The sequence below is a fragment of the Bos indicus x Bos taurus genome, chromosome 1, assembly GCF_003369695.1.
Source record: "Bos indicus x Bos taurus breed Angus x Brahman F1 hybrid chromosome 1, Bos_hybrid_MaternalHap_v2.0, whole genome shotgun sequence".
Lineage (NCBI taxonomy): Eukaryota > Metazoa > Chordata > Mammalia > Artiodactyla > Bovidae > Bos > Bos indicus x Bos taurus.
Window position 1 is genome coordinate 42,496,684 of NC_040076.1, and position 19,915 is coordinate 42,516,598.

General features: G+C 36.7%; 1 protein-coding gene and 1 pseudogene across 1 annotated transcript; both read left to right on the top strand.

Moving 5' to 3' along the window:
- The first annotated feature begins 2,451 nt into the window (after positions 1–2,451).
- On the top strand, positions 2,452–3,972 carry LOC113897638 (annotated as a pseudogene).
- A 13,989-nt stretch (positions 3,973–17,961) lies between these two features.
- Positions 17,962–18,888, top strand: LOC113898664 (olfactory receptor 5K3-like). Its single transcript, XM_027552019.1, has one exon. The coding sequence runs from the start codon at positions 17,962–17,964 to the stop codon at positions 18,886–18,888; it is 927 nt and encodes a 308-aa protein (XP_027407820.1).
- The last annotated feature ends 1,027 nt before the right edge of the window (positions 18,889–19,915 follow it).

The following is a 19,915-nucleotide window of genomic DNA, read 5'->3' on the forward strand; positions in this document are numbered from 1 at the left end:
TCCATCAGCAGATGAATGGATAAGAAAGCAGTGGTACATATACACAATGGAGTATTACTCAGCCATTAAAAAGAATACATTTGAATCAGTTCTAATGAGGTGGATGAAACTGGAGCCTATTATACAGAGTGAAGTAAGCCAGAAGGACAAACACCAATACAGTATACTAACGCATATATATGGAATTTAGAAAGATGGTAACGATAACCCTGTGTACGAGACAGCAAAAGAGACACTGATGTATAGAACAGTCTTATGGACTCTGTGGGAGAGGGAGAGGGTGGCAAGATTTGGGAGAATGGCATTGAAACATGTGAAATGTCATGTATGAAACGAGATGCCAGTCCAGGTTCAATGCACGATGCTGGATGCTTGGGACTGGTGCACTGGGACGACCCAGAGGGATGGTATGGGGAGGGAGGAGGGAGGAGGGTTCAGGATGGATTTTCTTTTAAAAATAAAAAGAAAATTATCTAAGAAAAAAAAAAAAAAGAAAAAAAAAAACAATAATAATCTTAAAAAAAAAAAAAAAGCATAAATTCTTTGGCTCTCAGCTTTCTTCACAGTCCAACTCTCACATCCATACATGACCACTGGAAAAACCATAGCCTTGACTAGATGGACCTTTGTTGGCAAAGTAATGTCTCTGCTTTTGAATATGCTATCTAGGTTGGTCATAACTTTTCTTCCAAGGAGTAAGCGTCTTTTAATTTCATGGCTGCAATCACCATCTGCAGTAATTTTGGAGCCCAAAAAAATAAAGTCAGCCACTGTTTCCACTGTTTCCCCATCTATTTCCCATGAAGTGATGGGACCAGATGCCATGATCTTCGTTTTCTGAATGTTGAGCTTTAAGCCAACTTTTTCACTCTCCTCTTTCACTTTCATTTGCAAATATGTTCTCCCACTAGGTTATCTTTTCATTTTGTCCAGTTTCCTTTGTTGTACAAAATCTTTTAAGTTTAATTAGACCCCACTTGTTTAATTTTGCTTTTGTTTCCTTTGGTTTTAGTAAATTTTTTTTTTCTTTTTTTAATTTTATTTTATTTTTAAACTTTACATAATTGTATTAGTTTTGCCAAATATCAAAATAAATCCACCACAGGTATACATGTGTTCCCCATCCTGAACCCTCCTCCCTCCTCCCTCCCCATACCATCCCTCTGGGTCGTCCCAGTGCACTAGCCCCAAGCATCCAGTACCGTGCATCGAACCTGGACTGGCATCTTGTTTCATACATGATATTTTACATGTTTCAATGCCATTCTCCCAAATCTTCCCACCCTCTCCCTCTCCCACAGAGTCCATAAGACTGTTCTATACATCAGTGTCTCTTTTGCTGTCTCGTACACAGGGTTAAGGAAATATTGCTGCAACTTATGGCAAAGACCGTTCTACCTATGTTTTCCTGTAGAAGTTTTACAGTATGTGGTCTTACATTTAGGTCTTTAATCTGGTCTTATATTCATGTCTTTGAGTTTATTTCTGTCTACAATGTTGAAGAATGTTCAAATTTCCTTTTTTTACGTGTAGCTGTCCAGTTTTCCCAACACCGCTTCTGCAAGTGACTGTCTGTTCTCCATTGTGTATTCTTGCCTCTTCTGCCATAAATTAAGTGACTATAAGTATGTGGGTTTATTTATGGGCTTTACCCTCTGTTTCATTGATCTACGTGTCTGTTTTTAGTGAGTACTATACAATTCTGAATACAGTAGTTTTGTAGTATACTCTGAAGACAGGGAACATGATTCCACCAGTTCAGTTCTTCTTTTTCAAGATTGTAATGGCTGTTTGGAGTCTTCTGTGCGTCCATACAAATGTAAACATTTTTTGCTTATGAAAAATGTCATTAGTATTTTGATGGGGGTTGAAAAATAGGTAAACTGCTTTAGTTAGTATAGTGATTTTGACTATATAAATTCTTTCAGTACAAGAACATGGTATATCTTTCAATCTCTTTGTGCTGTCTTCAGTTTCTTTCTTCCATGTCTCACAGTTTTCTGAGTACTAGACTTTTACCTCCTTAGATAGGTTTATTTCTAGCTATTTTTTTTCTTTTTGATGTGATGATAAATGGAATTGTTTCTTAATTTCCCTTTCTGATACTTCATCATTAGTATAGAGAAGTGTAACATACTTCTGTATATTAAGTTTGCATCCTGCAACTTTAACAAATTCACTGACAAGCTCTAAGAGTTTTCCAATTTCATCATTAGGATTTTCTATGTACAGTATTACATCATCTGCCAAATGTAACAATTTTACTTCTTACTTTCCAATTTGAATTACTTTATCTTTTCTTCTTCTCTGATTTATATGGCTAGGACTATGTTGAACTGAAGTGGCGAGAGTTGGCAACCATATCTTCTTCCAGAAAAGGAAGAAGAGGAAATGCTTTCAGCTTTTCACCACTGAGTATGTTAGCTGTAGATGTGTCATATATGGCCTTGAATGTTGAGGATAGTTATAGATCATTGTCTTCACACACCAATGTACATCTTCCTGGGAAATCTCACTCTGATGGATTCCTATTGTTCTAGTGCTATTACCCCAAAGATGCTACAGAACTTCTTTTCTAAAAATAGAATGATTTCACTCCATGAATGCATGGCACAATTTTATTTTTTCTGCTTTGCTGAAACTGCATATTGCCTTATCCTGCCAGCAATGGCCTATGATCGTTATGTGGCCATCTGCAAAACACTGCAGTACCACACTATGATATCAAAGAAACTCTGCATTCAGATGACCACAGGGGCCTACATAGCTGGAAACATTCATACCATGATTCATGTAGGGTTTCTCTTTAGGTTAACTATCTGTCAGTCAGTCACTCAGTCATGTCCAACTCTTTGCGACCCCATGGACTGCAGCATGCCAGGCCTCCCTGTCCATCATCAACTCCCAGAGTCTACTCAAACTCATGTCCATTGAGTCAGTAATGCCATCCAACCATCTCATCCTCTATCATCCCCTTCTCCTCCTGCCTTCTGTCTTTCCCAGCATCAGGGTCTTTTCTAGTGAGTCAGTTTTTCACATCAGGTGGCCAAAGTGTTGGAGTTTCAGCTTCAGCATCAGTTCTTCCAATGGATATTCAGGACTGATTTCCTTTAGGATGGACTGGTTGGATCTCCTTGCAGTCCAAGGGACTCTCAAGAGTCTTCTCCAACACCACAGTTCAAAAGCATCAATTCTTCAGTGTTCAGCTTTCCTTATAGTCCAACTGTCACATCCATACATGACTACTGGAAAAACCATAGCTTTGACTAGATGGACCTTTGTTGGCAAAGTAATGTCTAGGCTTTTTAATATACTGTCTAAGTTGGTCATAGCTTTTCTTTCAAGGAGCAAGTGTCTTTTAATTTCATGGCTGCAGTCACCATCTGCAGTCATTTTGGAGCCCAAAATATAGTCTCTCCCTGTTTCCATTGTTTCCCCATCTATTTGCCATGAAGCGATTGGACAGGATGCCCTGATCTTAGTTTTCTGAATGTTGAGTTTTAAGCCAACTTTTTCACTCTTCTCTTTCACTTTCATCAAGAAGTTTTCTATAGGTCTCATCAAATAAGTCACTTTTTTGTGATGTCCTGCCATTATATAGACTCTCCTGTGTGGATCCTTACATCAATGAATTGATGATATTCATCTTTGTAGAGTCAGTTTTGTCTTCACTATTACCATAGTAATAACCTCTTACCTTTTTATTCTTTCCACAATTTTCATGATGAAATCCAAAGACAGAAAAGGCAAAATCTTACATGTGCAGCCCACTTTCTCTCTGTTTCAATATTCTATAGTTCTTCCTTCCTTTTCATGTATGTTCGACCAAATTCACATAATAAAGATGATAATGATATATCTATTGCTATTTTTTATACTCTAGTGATTCCCTTGTTAAACCCAGTTATTTATAGTCTAAGAAATAAGGAAATAATGAGTGTTCTGAAAAAAATTATTGAGAAGAATTTATAAAATTATGAAACAAATATCATCCAATATGGACAGCTGACTATAATGTCATTAAACTTTTTTCAAAATCAAGGAATATTGAGAAAATGGAATGGCCATGTCATATATAACATTAAATTACTAAAACATGATGATGTATCAGGCAAATAAACAAGTTTAAAAGAAGAGAGTGTGGTAAATACATTTCAAAAGCTAAGCTACTAGAGGTTTCATGAGGAATGAACTAATTAACCTTGAGGTCACAATTATGTGAAATTATGTTTCAAAGTATTAGTTCAGTTCAGTGCTCAGTCATGTCTGACTCTTTGTGACCCCATGGACTGCAGCATGCCAGGCTTCCCTGTCCAAGTAAGTTACAATTTTCAACAAATTCTACAAATGTTAAGAATTGAAGTCAGTATATATGAAGTCACCTCCATTCAATATTTTTGGCAAATTTCAGGAATCCCAAGGCAAAAATTTGCAAACTCTCACATATCCCAAGTTTTCAACTATTAAACTTTTCTTAAGAAGAATCATGTGATAGAAGTAGTCTTTATGTCTCATTTGATTCTGAATTTGAGTCTGTTCAATGGGTTTTCTTTTAATATGAAACCACACAGAATATATATTTGCTAATCAAGAACATTTTCATCTTTATTATTAGTCAATATTCTCTAAAATTAAGTATTTTATTTACTCTATTACTCTCTGAAATAAAGTATCTATAAATTTGTGATTTTAAAATCTATACTTGAATATGATGCTATTTATATTAACATCACTATGGATTTGATATTTCTAAATAGTTTGGTTGACCATCATATATGACAATCCAATACATAGATATATTCTTAAATAAAGTTTTTCTCGCTGATACTGTTACTTGTCTTGCTTGTTATTAGGAATACCACCAAATTAAGACTGACTCCAAGATAAATTATTGATACATTCAAGGCATTAACAAAAATCACCAGGTTCTGATCAAACAAAAATCACCAGGCTCTGATCAAGCAAAAATGAGGTTGAAAATTGTAAAAATATAAAACAATATCAAAATTAAATTTAATTTTAAATATAACAATTCAAATTTATTAAATGCATTTATTATTAATCATTAATCATAAAATTTAATAATTTAAATCTAAGACCAGATACTATAAAATGTTTAGAGGAAAACACCGAAGAACACTCTTTGACATAAATTGCAGCAAGATCTTTTTCAAGCCATCTCCTACAGTAAGAGACATAAAAACAAAAATAAACAAATAGAACCCAAATTAACTCAAAAGACTTTTGCACAGCAAAGGAAATCATAAGCAAAATCAAAGCACAACTCACAGAATAGAATAAAATATTTGCAAATGATGTGACTGACAATGGATTAACCTCCAAAATTTACAAACAGTTCATGTAGCTCAATATTAAAATAAACAAACATCCAATCAAAAAATAGGCAGAAGAAATAGACATTTCTCCAAAGAAGACATGCAGATGGCCAAGAGACACATGAAAAGAGGCTTGACATTGCTAATTATTAGAGAACTGCAAATCAAAACTACAATGAAGTATCACCACACACCACACGGCCAGCATGGCCATCATCAAAAAGTCTACAAACAATAAATGCTGGAGAATGTGTTTCAAAAAGGGAACCTTCCTACACTATTGGTGGAAATGTGAATTAGTACATTCATTATGGAAAAGAGTATGAGGGTTCCTTAAAAAAGACTCCACCAGGAAATTACCAGAAATAATCAATGACTATAGTAAAGTTGCAGGATATAAAATCAACACACAGAAATCCCTTGCATTCCTATACACTAATAATGAGAAAACAGAAAGAAAAATTAAGGAAACAATTCCATTCACCATTGCAACGGAAAGAATAAAATACGTAGGAATATATCTACCTAAAGAAACCAAAGACCTATATACAGAAAACTATAAAACATGGTGAAAGAGATCAAAGAGGAATAATAGATGGAGAAATATACTGTGTTCATGGATTGAAAGAATCAATATAGGGAAAATGAGTATACTACCCAAAGCAATCTATACATTCAGTGCAATCCCTATCAAGCTACCAATGGTATTTTTCACAGAGCTAGAACAAATAATGTTACAATTTGTATGGAAATACAAAAAAAGCCTCAAATAACCAAAGCGATCTTGAGAAAGAAGAATGGAACTGGAGGAATCAACCTACCTGACTTCAGGCTCTACTACAAAGCCACAGTTATCAAGAGAGTATGGTACTGGCACAAAGACAGAAATATAGATCAATGGAACAAAATAGAAAGCCCAGAGATAAATCCACGCACATATGGACAAAGGAGGCAAGAATATACAATGGAGAAAAGACAATCTCTTTTTGACAAAGGAGGCAAGAATATACAATGGAGAAAAGACAATCTCTTTAACGAGTGGTGCTGGGAAATCTGGTCAACCACTTGTAAAAGAATGAAACTAGAACACTTTCTAACACCATACACAAAAATAAACTCAAAATGGTTTAAAGATCTAAACGTAAGACCAGAAACTATAAAACTCCTAGAGGAGAACATAGGCAAAACACTCTCTGACATACATCACAGCAGGATCCTCTATGACCCACCTCCCAGAATATTGGAAATAAAAGCAAAAATAAACAAATGGGACCTAATTAACCTTAAAAGCTTCTGCACATCAAAGGAAACTATTAGCAAGGTGAAAAGACAGCCTTCAGAATGGGAGAAAATAATAACAAATGAAGCAACTGACAAACAACTAATCTCAAAAATATACAAGCAACTCCTCCAGCTCAACTCCAGAAAAATAAATGACCCAATCAAAAAATGGGCCAAAGAACTAAATAGACATTTCTCCAAAGAAGACATACAGATGGCTAACAAACACATGAAAAGATGCTCAACATCACTCATTATCAGAGAAATGCAAATCAAAACCACTATGAGGTACCATTTCACACCAGTCAGAATGGCTGCGATCCAAAAGTCTATAAATAATAAATGCTGGAGAGGGTGTGGAGAAAAGGGAACCCTCTTACACTGTTGGTGGGAATGCAAACTAGTACAGCCACTATGGAGAACAGTGTGGAGAGTCCTTAAAAAACTGAAAATAGAACTGCCTTATGATCCAGCAATCCCACTGCTGGGCATACACACTGGAAACCAGAAGGGAAAGAGACACGTGTACCCCAATGTTCATCGCAGCACTGTTTATAATAGCCAGGACATGGAAGCAACCTAGATGCCCATCAGCAGATGAATGGATAAGAAAGCAATGGTACATATACACAATGGAGTATTACTCAGCCATTAAAAAGAATACATTTGAATCAGTTCTAATGAGGTGGATGAAACTGGAGCCTATTATACAGAGTGAAGTAAGCCAGAAGGAAAAACATAAATACAGTATACTAACGCATATATATGGAATTTAGAAAGATGGTAACAATAACCCTGTGTATGAGACAGCAAAAGAGACACTGATGTATAGAACAGTCTTATGGACTCTGTGGGAGAGGGAGAGGGTGGGAAGATTTGGGAGAATGACATTGAAACATGTAAAATATCATGTAAGAAACGAGTTGCCAGTCCAGGTTCGATGCACGATACTGGATGCTTGGGGCTAATGCACTGGGACGACCCAGAGGGATGGTATGGGGAGGGAGGAGGGAGGAGGGTTCAGGATGAGGAACACATGTATACCTGTGGCAGATTCATTTTGATATTTGGCAAAACTAATACAATTATGTAAAGTTTAAAAATAAAATAAAATTAAAAAAAAAAAACTAAAAATAGAGCTATCCCTTCACTGAGCATATGTCTGAAAAAAAACAAGGTTCAATAGGATACATGCACCCCAATGTTGACTGCAGCACTATTTACAATGGCCAAGACATGGAAACAACCTAAATGTCCATCCACAGAAGAATGGATAAACAAGACATGGAACACATATACCACGGGATATAATTTACCATAACAAAGAATGAAATAAGGCCATTTGCAGCAACATGGATGGACCTGGAGATTTTCCTAAGTGAAGTAAGTCAGAGAGAGAAAGACAAATACATATAAAATCACTTCTATGTGGAATCTTTTTTTTAAATAATACAAATGAACTTATTTACCAAACAGAAACAGACTTAGAAGACAAATTTATGGTTACCAAAGGGAAAATGTTGAGGAATGGATAAACTGAGTTTGGGATTGACATGTACACTCTACTATTTTAAAATAGTTAACCTACAAGGACCTACTATTCAACACATGGAACTCTGATTGATATTCTGCAGTAACCTAAACAGGCCCTTTAATGGATCACTGCCTTGTGGCAAATGGGTTTATGTAACTCAATGAAGCTACCAGCCATGCCAGGCAGGGCAACCTAAGATGGATGGGATACAGCAGAGAGTTCTGAGAAAAACATGGTCCACTGGAGGAGGGAATGACAAACCACTCTAGTATTTTTGCAGTGAGAATCCCATGAACAGTATAAAAAGGCAAAAGGATATGACACTAAAAGATGAGCCCCCAGGTTGGAAGGTGTCCAATATACTACTGGGGAAGAGCAGAGGGCAATTATACTATTGTGCCAGAAAGAATGAAGTGGCTGGGCCAAAGCGGAAATGATACTCAATTATGTATATGTCTGATAGTGAAAGTAAAATCTGATGTTGTAAAGAACAATATTGCATAGGCTCCCGGAATGTTATGTCCATGAATCAAGGTAAATTGGACATGGTCAAGTAGGAAATGGCAAGAGTGAACATCAGCATCTTAGCAATCAGTGAACTAAAATGGACAGGAATAGGCAAATTTAATTAAGATGACCATTATATCTACTACTGTAGGCAAGAATCCCTTAGAAGAAATGGAGTAGCCTTCATAGTTAACAAGAGACTGAAATGCAGTACTTGGGCACAATCTCCAAAGCAACAGAATGATCTCAGTTCATTTCCAAGGCAAACCATTCAACTTCACAGCAATTCAAGTCTATGCCCCAACTACTAACAACAAAGATGAAGTTGACCAGTTCTATCTTCAAGAGATGGGAATACCAGACCATCTGATCTGCCTCTTGAGAAATTTGTATGCAGGTCAGGAAGCAACAGTTAGAACTGGACATGAAACAACAGACTGGTTCCAAAGAGGAAAAGGAGTTCATCAAGGCTGTATATTGTCACCCTGTTTATTGAACTTATATGCAGAGTACGTCATGAGAAACGCTGGACTGGAAGAAACACAAGCTGGAATCAAGATTGCTGGGAGAAATATCAATCACCTCAGATATGCAGATGACACCACCCTTATGGCAGAAAGTGAAGAGGAACTCAAAAGCCTCTTGATGAAAGTGAAAGTGGAGAGTGAAAAAGTTGGCTTAAAGCTCAAGATTCAGAAAATGAAGATCATGGCATCTGGTCCCACCACTTCATGGTAAATAGATGAGGAAACAGTGGAAACAGTGTCAGACTTTATTTTTGGGGGCTCCAAAATCACTGCAGATGGTGACTGCAGCCACGAAATTAAAAGACACTTACTCCTTGGAAGGAAAGTTATGACCAACCTAGATAGCATATTCAAAAGCGGAGACATTACTTTGCCAACAAAGTTTCGTCTAGTCAAGGCTATGGTTTTTCCTGTGGTCATGTATGGATGTGAGAGTTGGACTGTGAAGAAGGCTGAGCGCCGAAGAATTGATGCTTTTGAACTGTGGTGTTGGAGAAGACTCTTGAGAGTCCCTTGGACTGCAAGGAGATCCAACCAGTCCATTCTGAAGGAGATCAGCCCTGGGATTTCTTTGGAAGGAATGATGCTAAAGCTGAACCTCCAGTACTTTGGCCACCTCATGCGAAAAGTTGACTCATTGGAAAAGACCCTGATGCTGGGAGGGATTGGGAGCAGGAGGAGAAGGGGAAGACAGAGGATGAGATGGCTGGATGGCATCACTGACTCGATGGATGTGAGTTTCAGTGAACTCTGGGAGTTGGTGATGGACAGGGAAGCCTGGCGTGCTGCGATTCATGGGGTCACAAAGAGTCGGACACGACTGACTGACTGATCTGATCTGATCTGATAATGACCTATAAGACCTTCTAGAACTAACACCAAAAAAAGATGTCCTTTTCATCATAGGGAACTGGAATGAAATAGAAGGAAGTCAAGAGATACCTGGCGTAGTAGGCAAGTTTGACTTTGGAGTACAAACTGAAGCAGGGCCAAAGGCTAATAGAGCTTTGCCAAGAGAATGCACTGGTCACAGCAAACACACTTTTCAACAACTCAAGAAATGATTCTACACTGGGACATCACCAAATGTTCAATACTGAAATCAAATTGATTATATTCTTTGTAGTCAAAGATGAAGAAGCCCTATACAGTCAGTGAAAACAAGACCTGGAGCTGACTGTGGCTCAGCTCATCAGCTCCTTATAGCAAAATTGAGGCTTAAACTAAAGAAAGTGGGGACTGATACTAGGTCATTCAGGTGTGACTTAAATCACATATCTTATGATTATACAGTGGAAGTGACAAACAGATTCAAGGGATTAGATCTGGTAGACAGAATGCCTGAAGAACTATGGACTGAAGTTCATAACATTGTACAGAAGGCAGTGAATAAACCCATCCCAAAGAAAAAGAAATGCAAGAAGGCAAAGTGTTTGTCAGAAGAGGTCGTACAAAAAACTGAGGAAAGATGAGAAGCTAAAAGAAAGGGAGAAAGGGAAAGATATACCCAACTGAATGCAGAGTTACAGAGAATAGTGAGGAGAGATAAGAAGGCCTTCTTCAGTGAACAATGAAAAAAAAAAAAAAAAGAGGAAAACAACAGAATGGGAAAGACTAGAGATCTCTTCAAGAAAACTAGAGATATCAAAGGAACAGTTCATGCAAGGATGCGCATGATAAAGGACAGAATCAGTAAAGACTTAACAGAGGCAGAAAATATTAAGAAGAGGTGGTAAGAATATATAGAAGAACTGTAGAAAAAAGGTCTTGATGACCCAGATAACCATGATGGTGTGATTACTCACTCAGAGCCAGACATCCTGGAGTGTGAGGTCAAGTGGGCCTTAGGAAGCATCACTGCGAACAAAACTAGTGGAGGTGATGGAATTCCAGCTGAGCTATATAAAATAAAAAATACTAAAAGATGATGGTGTTAAAGTGCTCCACTCAATAGGGAGTTGCACTCAAAAGTGCTATCATCAAATATGGAAAACCCAGCGTTGGCCACAGGACTGAAAACAGTCAGTTTTCATACCAATTCCAGAGAAGGGCAGAGCTAGAGCTAAAGAATGTTCAAACTACCGGACAATGGCGATCACTTCCCATGCTAGTAAGCTAGTACTCAAAATCCTTCAAGCCAGGCTTCAGCAGCACTTGAATCAAAAACTTTCAAGTGTACAAGCTGGGTTTAGAAAAGGCAGAGAAGCCAGAGATCAAATTGCTAACATACTGGATCATAGGGAAAGCCAGGAATTCCAGAAAAGCATCAACTTCTGTTTCAATGATTACGCAAAAGCCTTTGACTGTGTGGATCAAAACAAACTGAGGAAATTTTTTAAAAAGATGGGAATACTAGAGACCATCTTACCTGTCTCCTGAGAGACCTGTATAAGGGTCAAAAAGCAAGTTAGAACTTGAAGTGAAATGAAGTGAAAGTCACTCAGTCATGTCCAACTCTTTGTGACCCCATAGACTATACAGTCCATGGAATTCTCCAGGCCAAAATACTGGAGTGGGTAGCCTTTCCCTTCTCCAGGGGATCTTCCCAACCCAGGGATTGAACCCAGGTTTTCTGCATTGTAGACGGATTCTTTACCAGCTGAGCCACAAGGAAAGTCCAGTTAGAGCCTTACATGGAACAAATGACTGGCTCAAAATTGGGAAAGGAGTACGAAATGGCTGTATATTCTCACCTGTTTATTTAACTTATATCCAGAGTGCATCATGCAAAATGCTGGGCAGGATAAATCACAAGCTGAAATCAAGATTGCCAGGAGAAATATCAACAATCTTATATATGCAAATGATACCACTCTAATTGCAGAAAGCAAAGACGAATTAAAGATCCTCTTGATGAAGATGAAGGAGGAGAGTGAAAAAACTGGCTTAAAACTCAACATTAAAAAAAAAAAAAAAAACTAAGATCATGGAACTAGTCCCATCCCTTAATGGCAAAGAGAAGGGGGAAAAGTGGACACAGTAACAGATTTTCACTTGGGCTCCAAAATCATTGCAGATGGTTACTGCAGCTGTGAAATTAGAATATGCTTGCTTCTTGGAAGAAAGGCTATGACAAACCTAGACAGCATACTAAAAAGCAAAGACATAACTTTGCTGACATAGGTCCATATAGTCAAAGCTATGATCTTTCCAATAGTCATATATGGAAGTAAGAGTTCAACCATAAAGAAGACTTAATGCTGAAGAATTGATGCTTTTGAATTGAGGTGCTGGAGAAGACTCTTGAGAGTCCCTTGGACAGCAAGGAGTCAAAGCAGTCAATCCCAAGGGAAATCAACCTGAACACTCATCTTAAGGACTGACGCTGAAGCTGAAGCTCCAGAACTTTGGCCACCTGATGCGAGCAGCCAATTCATTGGAAAAGACCCTGATGCTGGGAAAGATCAAAGGCAAAGGAGAAGAGGGCAACAAAGGATGAGATGGTTGGATGGCATTAGTGATTCAATAGATATGAACTTGAGCAAACTCTGGGAGATGGTGAGGTACAGGGAGGCCTGGCGTGCTGCAGTCCATGGGGTCACAAAGAGTCAGACACAACTTAATGACTGAACAACAACAACTTAAACAGGAAAAGAATTTGAAAAAGATAAAATAAAAATATGTATAACTGAATCACTTTGCTGTAACCTGAAACTAACACAACATTAAAAATCAACTATACTCCAATATCAAATAAAACTAAAAAGTAAAACAGCAATACATAAAAGATAATAAAAATAAAAGGGGTTGTAAATTAAAACCAAAAATGAGTCTTGTTACTCTCCTATAATGAAATCATCAGAAGATGGAATATAACTGAAATATACAAGTAGATGTGATAATCTGGAGGAAACTCAGAGAATGAAAGAGAAGTTGGTCAAGTACAGAACCAAGGGGAACACAACACTGTAAAAGCAAAGAGAGAAACACAACCCAGCATTAAAACTGAGATGGAACACTCAGGAAGACAGAAGCAGTGAGTTTTACCACAGAACCAAAGTTGAAGATTTTCAATAGTACCAAACACCACAGCTTGGTTAGGCAGATAATTAGATGCTCTTTGGAGTTTCCTTTTAGCATTGGTTTTGACCTTACTGAGAGGCTTCAGGGAATTATCAGGGAAGGACCCAAACACAACAATTTTCAATTTTCCCATGCCCTATAAGTACGTATAAATAAGATACTGTAAATATCTCCTATATCATGTATGCATATACTTCAGCCAAACTATCCACTTTGTAATTTGGTCTTGCTATTTCAACCTTCCAAAATTTAACATATGCTTCCAATCTGCTGTTTCTTTTCCACATGTGCTTCATGTAGTACAATGCTACTTATCCACCAAGGTTCATGTGAAATGATACTTTCAATGAAAAAATCTTTTTTTTTTCTTTCAGGTCTCTATTCATTTCATTCTCCTTATTTCCATATTATATGTTTATACTTTTTTATACCACAGCTTGAGTTGTTTCCTCGTTACCAACGTAACTGTTTTCTCCCCACTAGATTATGAACTTCTTTTCAGGAGCCATTTCTAAAATCTAAGAACTCTTTATCCTGTGCTTATTCTACCCACAGTTGTTTCCAATACCCTGTATATTGTAAATATTTGATTTAAGGTTAAACAACTGAAATTTGAAAAATCAATGCAGCTTGTATTAAGGATCTAACTCATTTCATTGTTAGGAGCCCAAAAGATGTAAGACATGACCAGTGACTTACGAATATTTAGCCAATGTCTTTACAATTAAGACACATAACATATACAATTCATATTTGATAAAGTCACAAATGCATTATAAAGGCAGGTAATTATCACAAAGACCAGGAAAAAGAAAATCTTTTAATTTAGAGGGAGGACTAGAAAAATCCTTAAGAAAGACATCTCATTTGAGATCAAGAATGAGTAGGACTGCGGTGATAGACAGTGAGAAAAAGATATTTTAGATGAGGAAACATAAGCAAATTAATGAAGCAGGTGCACAGAGGAAGAGCGAAGGAATGTACATGGTCAAGTGCCCTGTGGTGAGAGGAAGAAAGCAACTGTGCAGCAACAGGGCTGGCAAAATAAGGGAAATTATTTGTTTAAAGAGACACTGATGTATAAAACAGTCTTATGGACTCTGTGGGAGAGGGAGAGGGTGGGAAGATTTGGGAGAGTGGCATTGAAACATGTAAAATATCATGTAGGAAACGAGTTGCCAGTCCAGGTTCGATGCACGATGCTGGATGCTTGGGGCTGGTGCACTGGGACGGCCCAAAGGGGTGGTATGGGGAGGGAGGAGGGAGGAGGGTTCGGGATGGGGAACACATGTATACCTGTGGCGGATTCATTCTGATATTTGGCAAAACTAATACAATTATGTAAAGTTTAAAAATAAAATAAAATTAGGAAAAAAAAAAAAAACGAAAAAAAAAAAAAATAAAAATGAACCAAAGACCATTTCAAATACATGAGCAAGGGAGTATTATCTTTTTTCATCATCAGACAAATATTTGTTCAGCACGTGAAAGTGTCACATATTATTCAAGTGTTAAAAATAAAGAAATGAATATAAGAGAGACATCTCTTCCCTCTTAAGCTCATAGAGGCTGGAGGATGAGTGACTGATTATAGATGTACTAACAAATATACGGCATGCTGAAAAGTGATTATTAGAATTAAGGGGGAATCAGCATAATAAAGACAAATGCAGCTGCTGTAAATTTAAAAGAAAAGAGAATAGTCTCAGTAATTCATATGTAGGAATATATAATATTAATAACATCAAAGTTTCCAAAATGGGTTTTGGAGGACATGAAGCCAAAGTCAACTCACAGAGGGAAGAAGTTGATACCATGGCTGAATCTTCTACACCTCCAAATCCAATCATCTTTCATAAACCATATTAATCCCATAAACATATTAATTCATCCAGTAGGAGGTGAAACCAACCTCTTCTGACCATTTTACATTTTACACAAAGAATGCAAAGAATCATAAAAATTAGGTCAGTTAAATAAGATTCAGCAAGATGATCTCAAATTACCTTACTGACTTTAATGAAGGTCTTTCACTTTAAATTTTTCATTCATGCTCAGTGGCTAAATTGTGTCTGATTCTTTGCAACCCCATGGATTGCAGCCCACCAGGCTCCTCTGTCCATGGGATTTTCTAGACAAGAATACTGAAGTGGGTTGCCATTTCAAGAATACTAGAGTGGGTTGCCATTTCCTCCTCCAGGGGATCTTCCCAAACCACAGGTCATCTTTAATTAAAGTTAGGTAGTGTATGTCAGACTTCCCTGGTGGCTCAGAGGTTAAAGCGTCTGCCTGGAATGCGGAGGACCTGGGTTCGATCCCTGGGTTGGGAAGATCCCCTGGAAAAGGAAATGGCAACCCACTCCATTACTCTTGCCTAGAGAATCCCATGGAGGGAGGAGTGTATGTCATAGTGACCTAATCTCCCCATAGAAATACAGTGAGGTCATTGCAAGGAAATCCCTTTAGCATTTGATGGAAAATTTACATTTGTATGGAAAATAATTATTAACACTGGCCTATTAGTAGCCTTCCAGTTGTTTATTCTTTTAATCCCAAATGTGTTAGAGGTTTATATTCTGAAATTCTAGTAGACCTAAACCATAAAGCAAACAATGAGGTGTTACAAACCACTTAGTGAAATCAAGGTAAGAGGAATAGTCTAGTTCACTTTTACTTTTAATATTAATGTCAATTAATGTTTATTTTTCTGAATCATTGAGCATTTTTTGTTGTTGCTAGATTTCAACTAGTTATCATTCTAGCTAGTCTCAAAACTGAAAACTATGGGAACTAGGATGAGAAAATTTATTGCAATTTATGCTGACCTCTCTGATTATAACGTAGAACTTCAAAAAATACAGGAAAGAACAGAATATAATTCTGTTATATCATTAAGGACTACATACAGAAAGTTTTTTCTATCTTAGCTATTAAATATTTTAAAACAAAAAAATAAAGAAAACTTTCAGCCATTGCCTGTAGTTTGGAATTCAAATAAACCATTTTGACCAAAGAATTTATATAATTGAAACTCAGTCAAAATGTTCTTGTAGATCACTAAATAATAATAGAATATAGCCTTTAAAAGAAAAGCAAGATTTGTTCTCATAAATCACATTAAGATTTAAAGGATTTTCTCTCTTCCTAAGTGTTAGAAAACTAAAGTATAAAGGCATGGCTTTCTTTTATTTATTAGCTTTTACATACTGTGACATACTTCAGAAAATCTTACATAATTTTCCCAGGAATTAGTAAAATAGTAGATACACTAATTCAGGTAAAAGAAAGAGATGCTAATTTTTTTAAATAATGAATTTCAATACTATCCTTTGTAAACTATTCTTCATAATCAAATTTCAAATTTCATACACCAAATAGTTCATTAAGGATGTTTGGTAGGATACTGAAAACAAGTTCACCCATCTCAGGTCACTGATCTGGACATAGGACTGGAATCAATCATGCTTTTTCCCCATAGCTCTCCACAGCTGTTATAGATGTATAAGTCACAGGAAACCTCAAAGTATCTAGCGTACGACACAGGGAGCTCAATCCAGAACTCTGTAACAACCTAGAGGGGTGGGATAGGGTGGGAGATGGGAGGGAGTTTCAAGAGGGAGTGGACATATGTGCACCTATGACTGATGCATGTTGATGTATGGCAGAAACAAACACAATATTCTAAAGCAGTTATCCTGCAATTAAACATAAATAAATTTAAACATAAGAAATTGTGCATGCACACATGAAACAAAAGCAATATTGGATTTTACATAAGCAATTCTAATTTGTATCGGGTATATAAGACACTCTTGATCATTCAACAAATGGAAACTGGTATACAGTCTGGGGCACTGAGTAAACTTCATTAAGTATCATATATAAAAATTATGCTTAATATAAAAGAGGAAAGGATTTAGATATTTGGGTACCTTCAAAGAGAATAATGGATTTAGCATGACACTGGGAAAACAGATAAGAGGTGATAAGCTATGGGTATTTCTTTTCTTAGCTTTCCAAGGTAGTTTTCTTTAATAAGAACAGGCCTCTCCTTAACCCTTAGTGATTTTCATGCAATTCCTAAGATATAAATTTAACATATCTGTGTACACATTTTAAACATACCCTCTACTGAGAGGGTGTGTGAAAAATATTGCTCAATTTAATATATACACACACACACACAATCATACATACACACATACACACATACATACACACACACATATATATATAAAGTGACTTGATATTTAAGGACCTCTAATATAAAAACTGACATATGTTATTTGGGAATGCTGAATCAAATATGAGTGTCCTGGATATGAATTGGAGAAGGAAATGGCAACCCACTCCAGTATTCTTGCCTGGAAAATTCCATGGACAGAGGAGCCTGGTGGGCTACAGTCTACAGTCAGTGGGGTCGCAAAGAGCCAGACACAACTGAGCACACATACGCACACACTGATACATATAGTATTCTTCATAAATTCTTAAAGACAAGCCTTTTCCATTGTAAGCATCCTCCCTAGAATTACCAAAATATTCTTGGGAAATCTGAGTTTCAGAGTCAAGATCATAAAAACTGACATTACAGAGAAATGAATGTCTCATACAGGTATGTGTCCCTGTTTCCCAGAGGAAATAAGGAAAGCTCTATTCAATATATAAAAAAAATTTTTTTGAAGGGAAAATCATTGACATTATAATTTCAAATCTTATCTCCACAATTCCTATGTCAACAGAAAAGGTGGATATGACTGAGGATAACCACTCCTTGACAACAGAATTTATCCTGATAGGATTTACAAATCATCCAGAGCTGAAGACCCTTCTGTTTCAGGTGTTCTTTATCATCTATCTGATCACCATGGTGGGAAATCTTGGCCTGGTGGCACTGATAGTCACAGAGCATCGTCTTCACACACCAATGTACATCTTTCTGGGGAATCTCGCGCTGATGGATTCCTGTTGTTCCTGTGCCATTACCCCTAAGATACTAGAGAACCTCTTTTCTAAAGACAGAATGATTTCCCTCTATGAATGCATGGCACAATTTTATTGTCTCTGCCTTGCTGAAACTACAGATTGCTTTCTCCTGGCAGCAATGGCCTATGATCGCTATGTGGCTATCTGCAAACCACTGCAGTACCACACCATGATGTCAAAGAAACTCTGCATTCAGATGACCACAGGGGCCTACATAGCTGGAAACATTCATCCCACGATTCACGTAGGACTTCTGTTTAGGCTAACTTTCTGTAAGTCTCATCAAATCAATCACTTTTTGTGTGATGTCCTTCCATTATACAGACACTCTTGTGTGGATCCTTATATCAATGAATTGATGATATTCATCTTTGCAGGGTCAGTTTTAGTCTTCACTATTACCACAGTAATAATCTCTTACCTTTTTATTCTTTTCACAATTTTCAAGATGAAATCCAAAGAGGGAAAAGGCAAAGCCTTATCTACATGTGCATCCCATTTTCTCTCTGTCTCAATATTCTATGGTTCCCTTCTTTTCATGTATGTTCGACCAAATTCAGTTAATGATGAAGATAAAGATATACCTGTTGCTATTTTTTATACTCTGGTGATTCCCTTGTTAAACCCATTTATTTATAGTCTAAGAAATAAGGAAGTCATAAATGCTATGAAAAAAATTATGAAGAATTTATAACTTTATGAAACAAATATCAATCATCCTTATGGACAACTGATTATAATGTCACTAAACTTCCAAAATCAAGGAACAGCAAGAAAGTGGGAAAAGGCCATGACATATATAACACTGAATTACTAAAACATGATGATGTATTAGTTAAATAAAGATGTTCAAAAGAAGAGAGTATGGTAAATATATTTCTAAATCTAAGCTACTAGTTTCATTAGGAATAAACTAAATAATTACAGTTGAGGTCACAATTGTGTCACAGTATAATCAGTTACACTAGTAACTGTATTTCAAAGTATAATAACTTAAAATCTTCAACAAATTCAGCAAATGCTAAGAATCAAAAGTGAAAGTATTAGTCTCTCAGTCATGTCCAACTCTTTGTAACCCCATGGACTGAAGCCTGCCAGGTTCCTCTGCCCATGGAATTTTCTAGGCAAGAATACTGGAGTAGATAGCCATTCCCTTCTCCAGGGATCTTCCCAACCCAGGGTTCAAACCTGGGTCTCCCACATTGCGGGTGGATTCTTTGCTGTCTAAGCCAACAGTTTGAAGCCAGTCACCTCCATTCATATAAAAGCCACCTCCATTCAATATCTTTGGCAAATTTCAGGAATCCCAAGGCATAATATTACAAGCTCCCTTATATCCCAAGTTGTCAAATATTAGTCTCATCTTAAGCATCACCATGTGACAGAAGTAAACTATATATTTCATTTTATTCTCAATTTGTTCAACAGATTTTGTTTGAATATGAAATCACACAGAATATATATTCGCAAGTCAAGAATATTTTCCTCTTTAGTGTACTATAGTCAGTTTTCTGTCAAGTTCTCTGAAATAGAGTATCTATAAATTTGTGGTGAATAATTCTGTACCTGAAGATGATGCTAATTATATTGACATCACTATGGATTTGATAATTTCATATAGTTTGATTGGATGACCATCATATATGACAACTCAACACCTGAATATATTCTTAAATAAAGCTTTTTCTCTCTGATATTATCTGTCTTTTTTGTTATTAGGA

What these genes read in the sequence shown, in the direction of transcription:
- LOC113898664 (XM_027552019.1), top strand. Translation starts at nt 17,962, where the DNA reads ATGACTGAGGATAACCACTCCTTGACAACAGAATTTATCCTGATAGGA.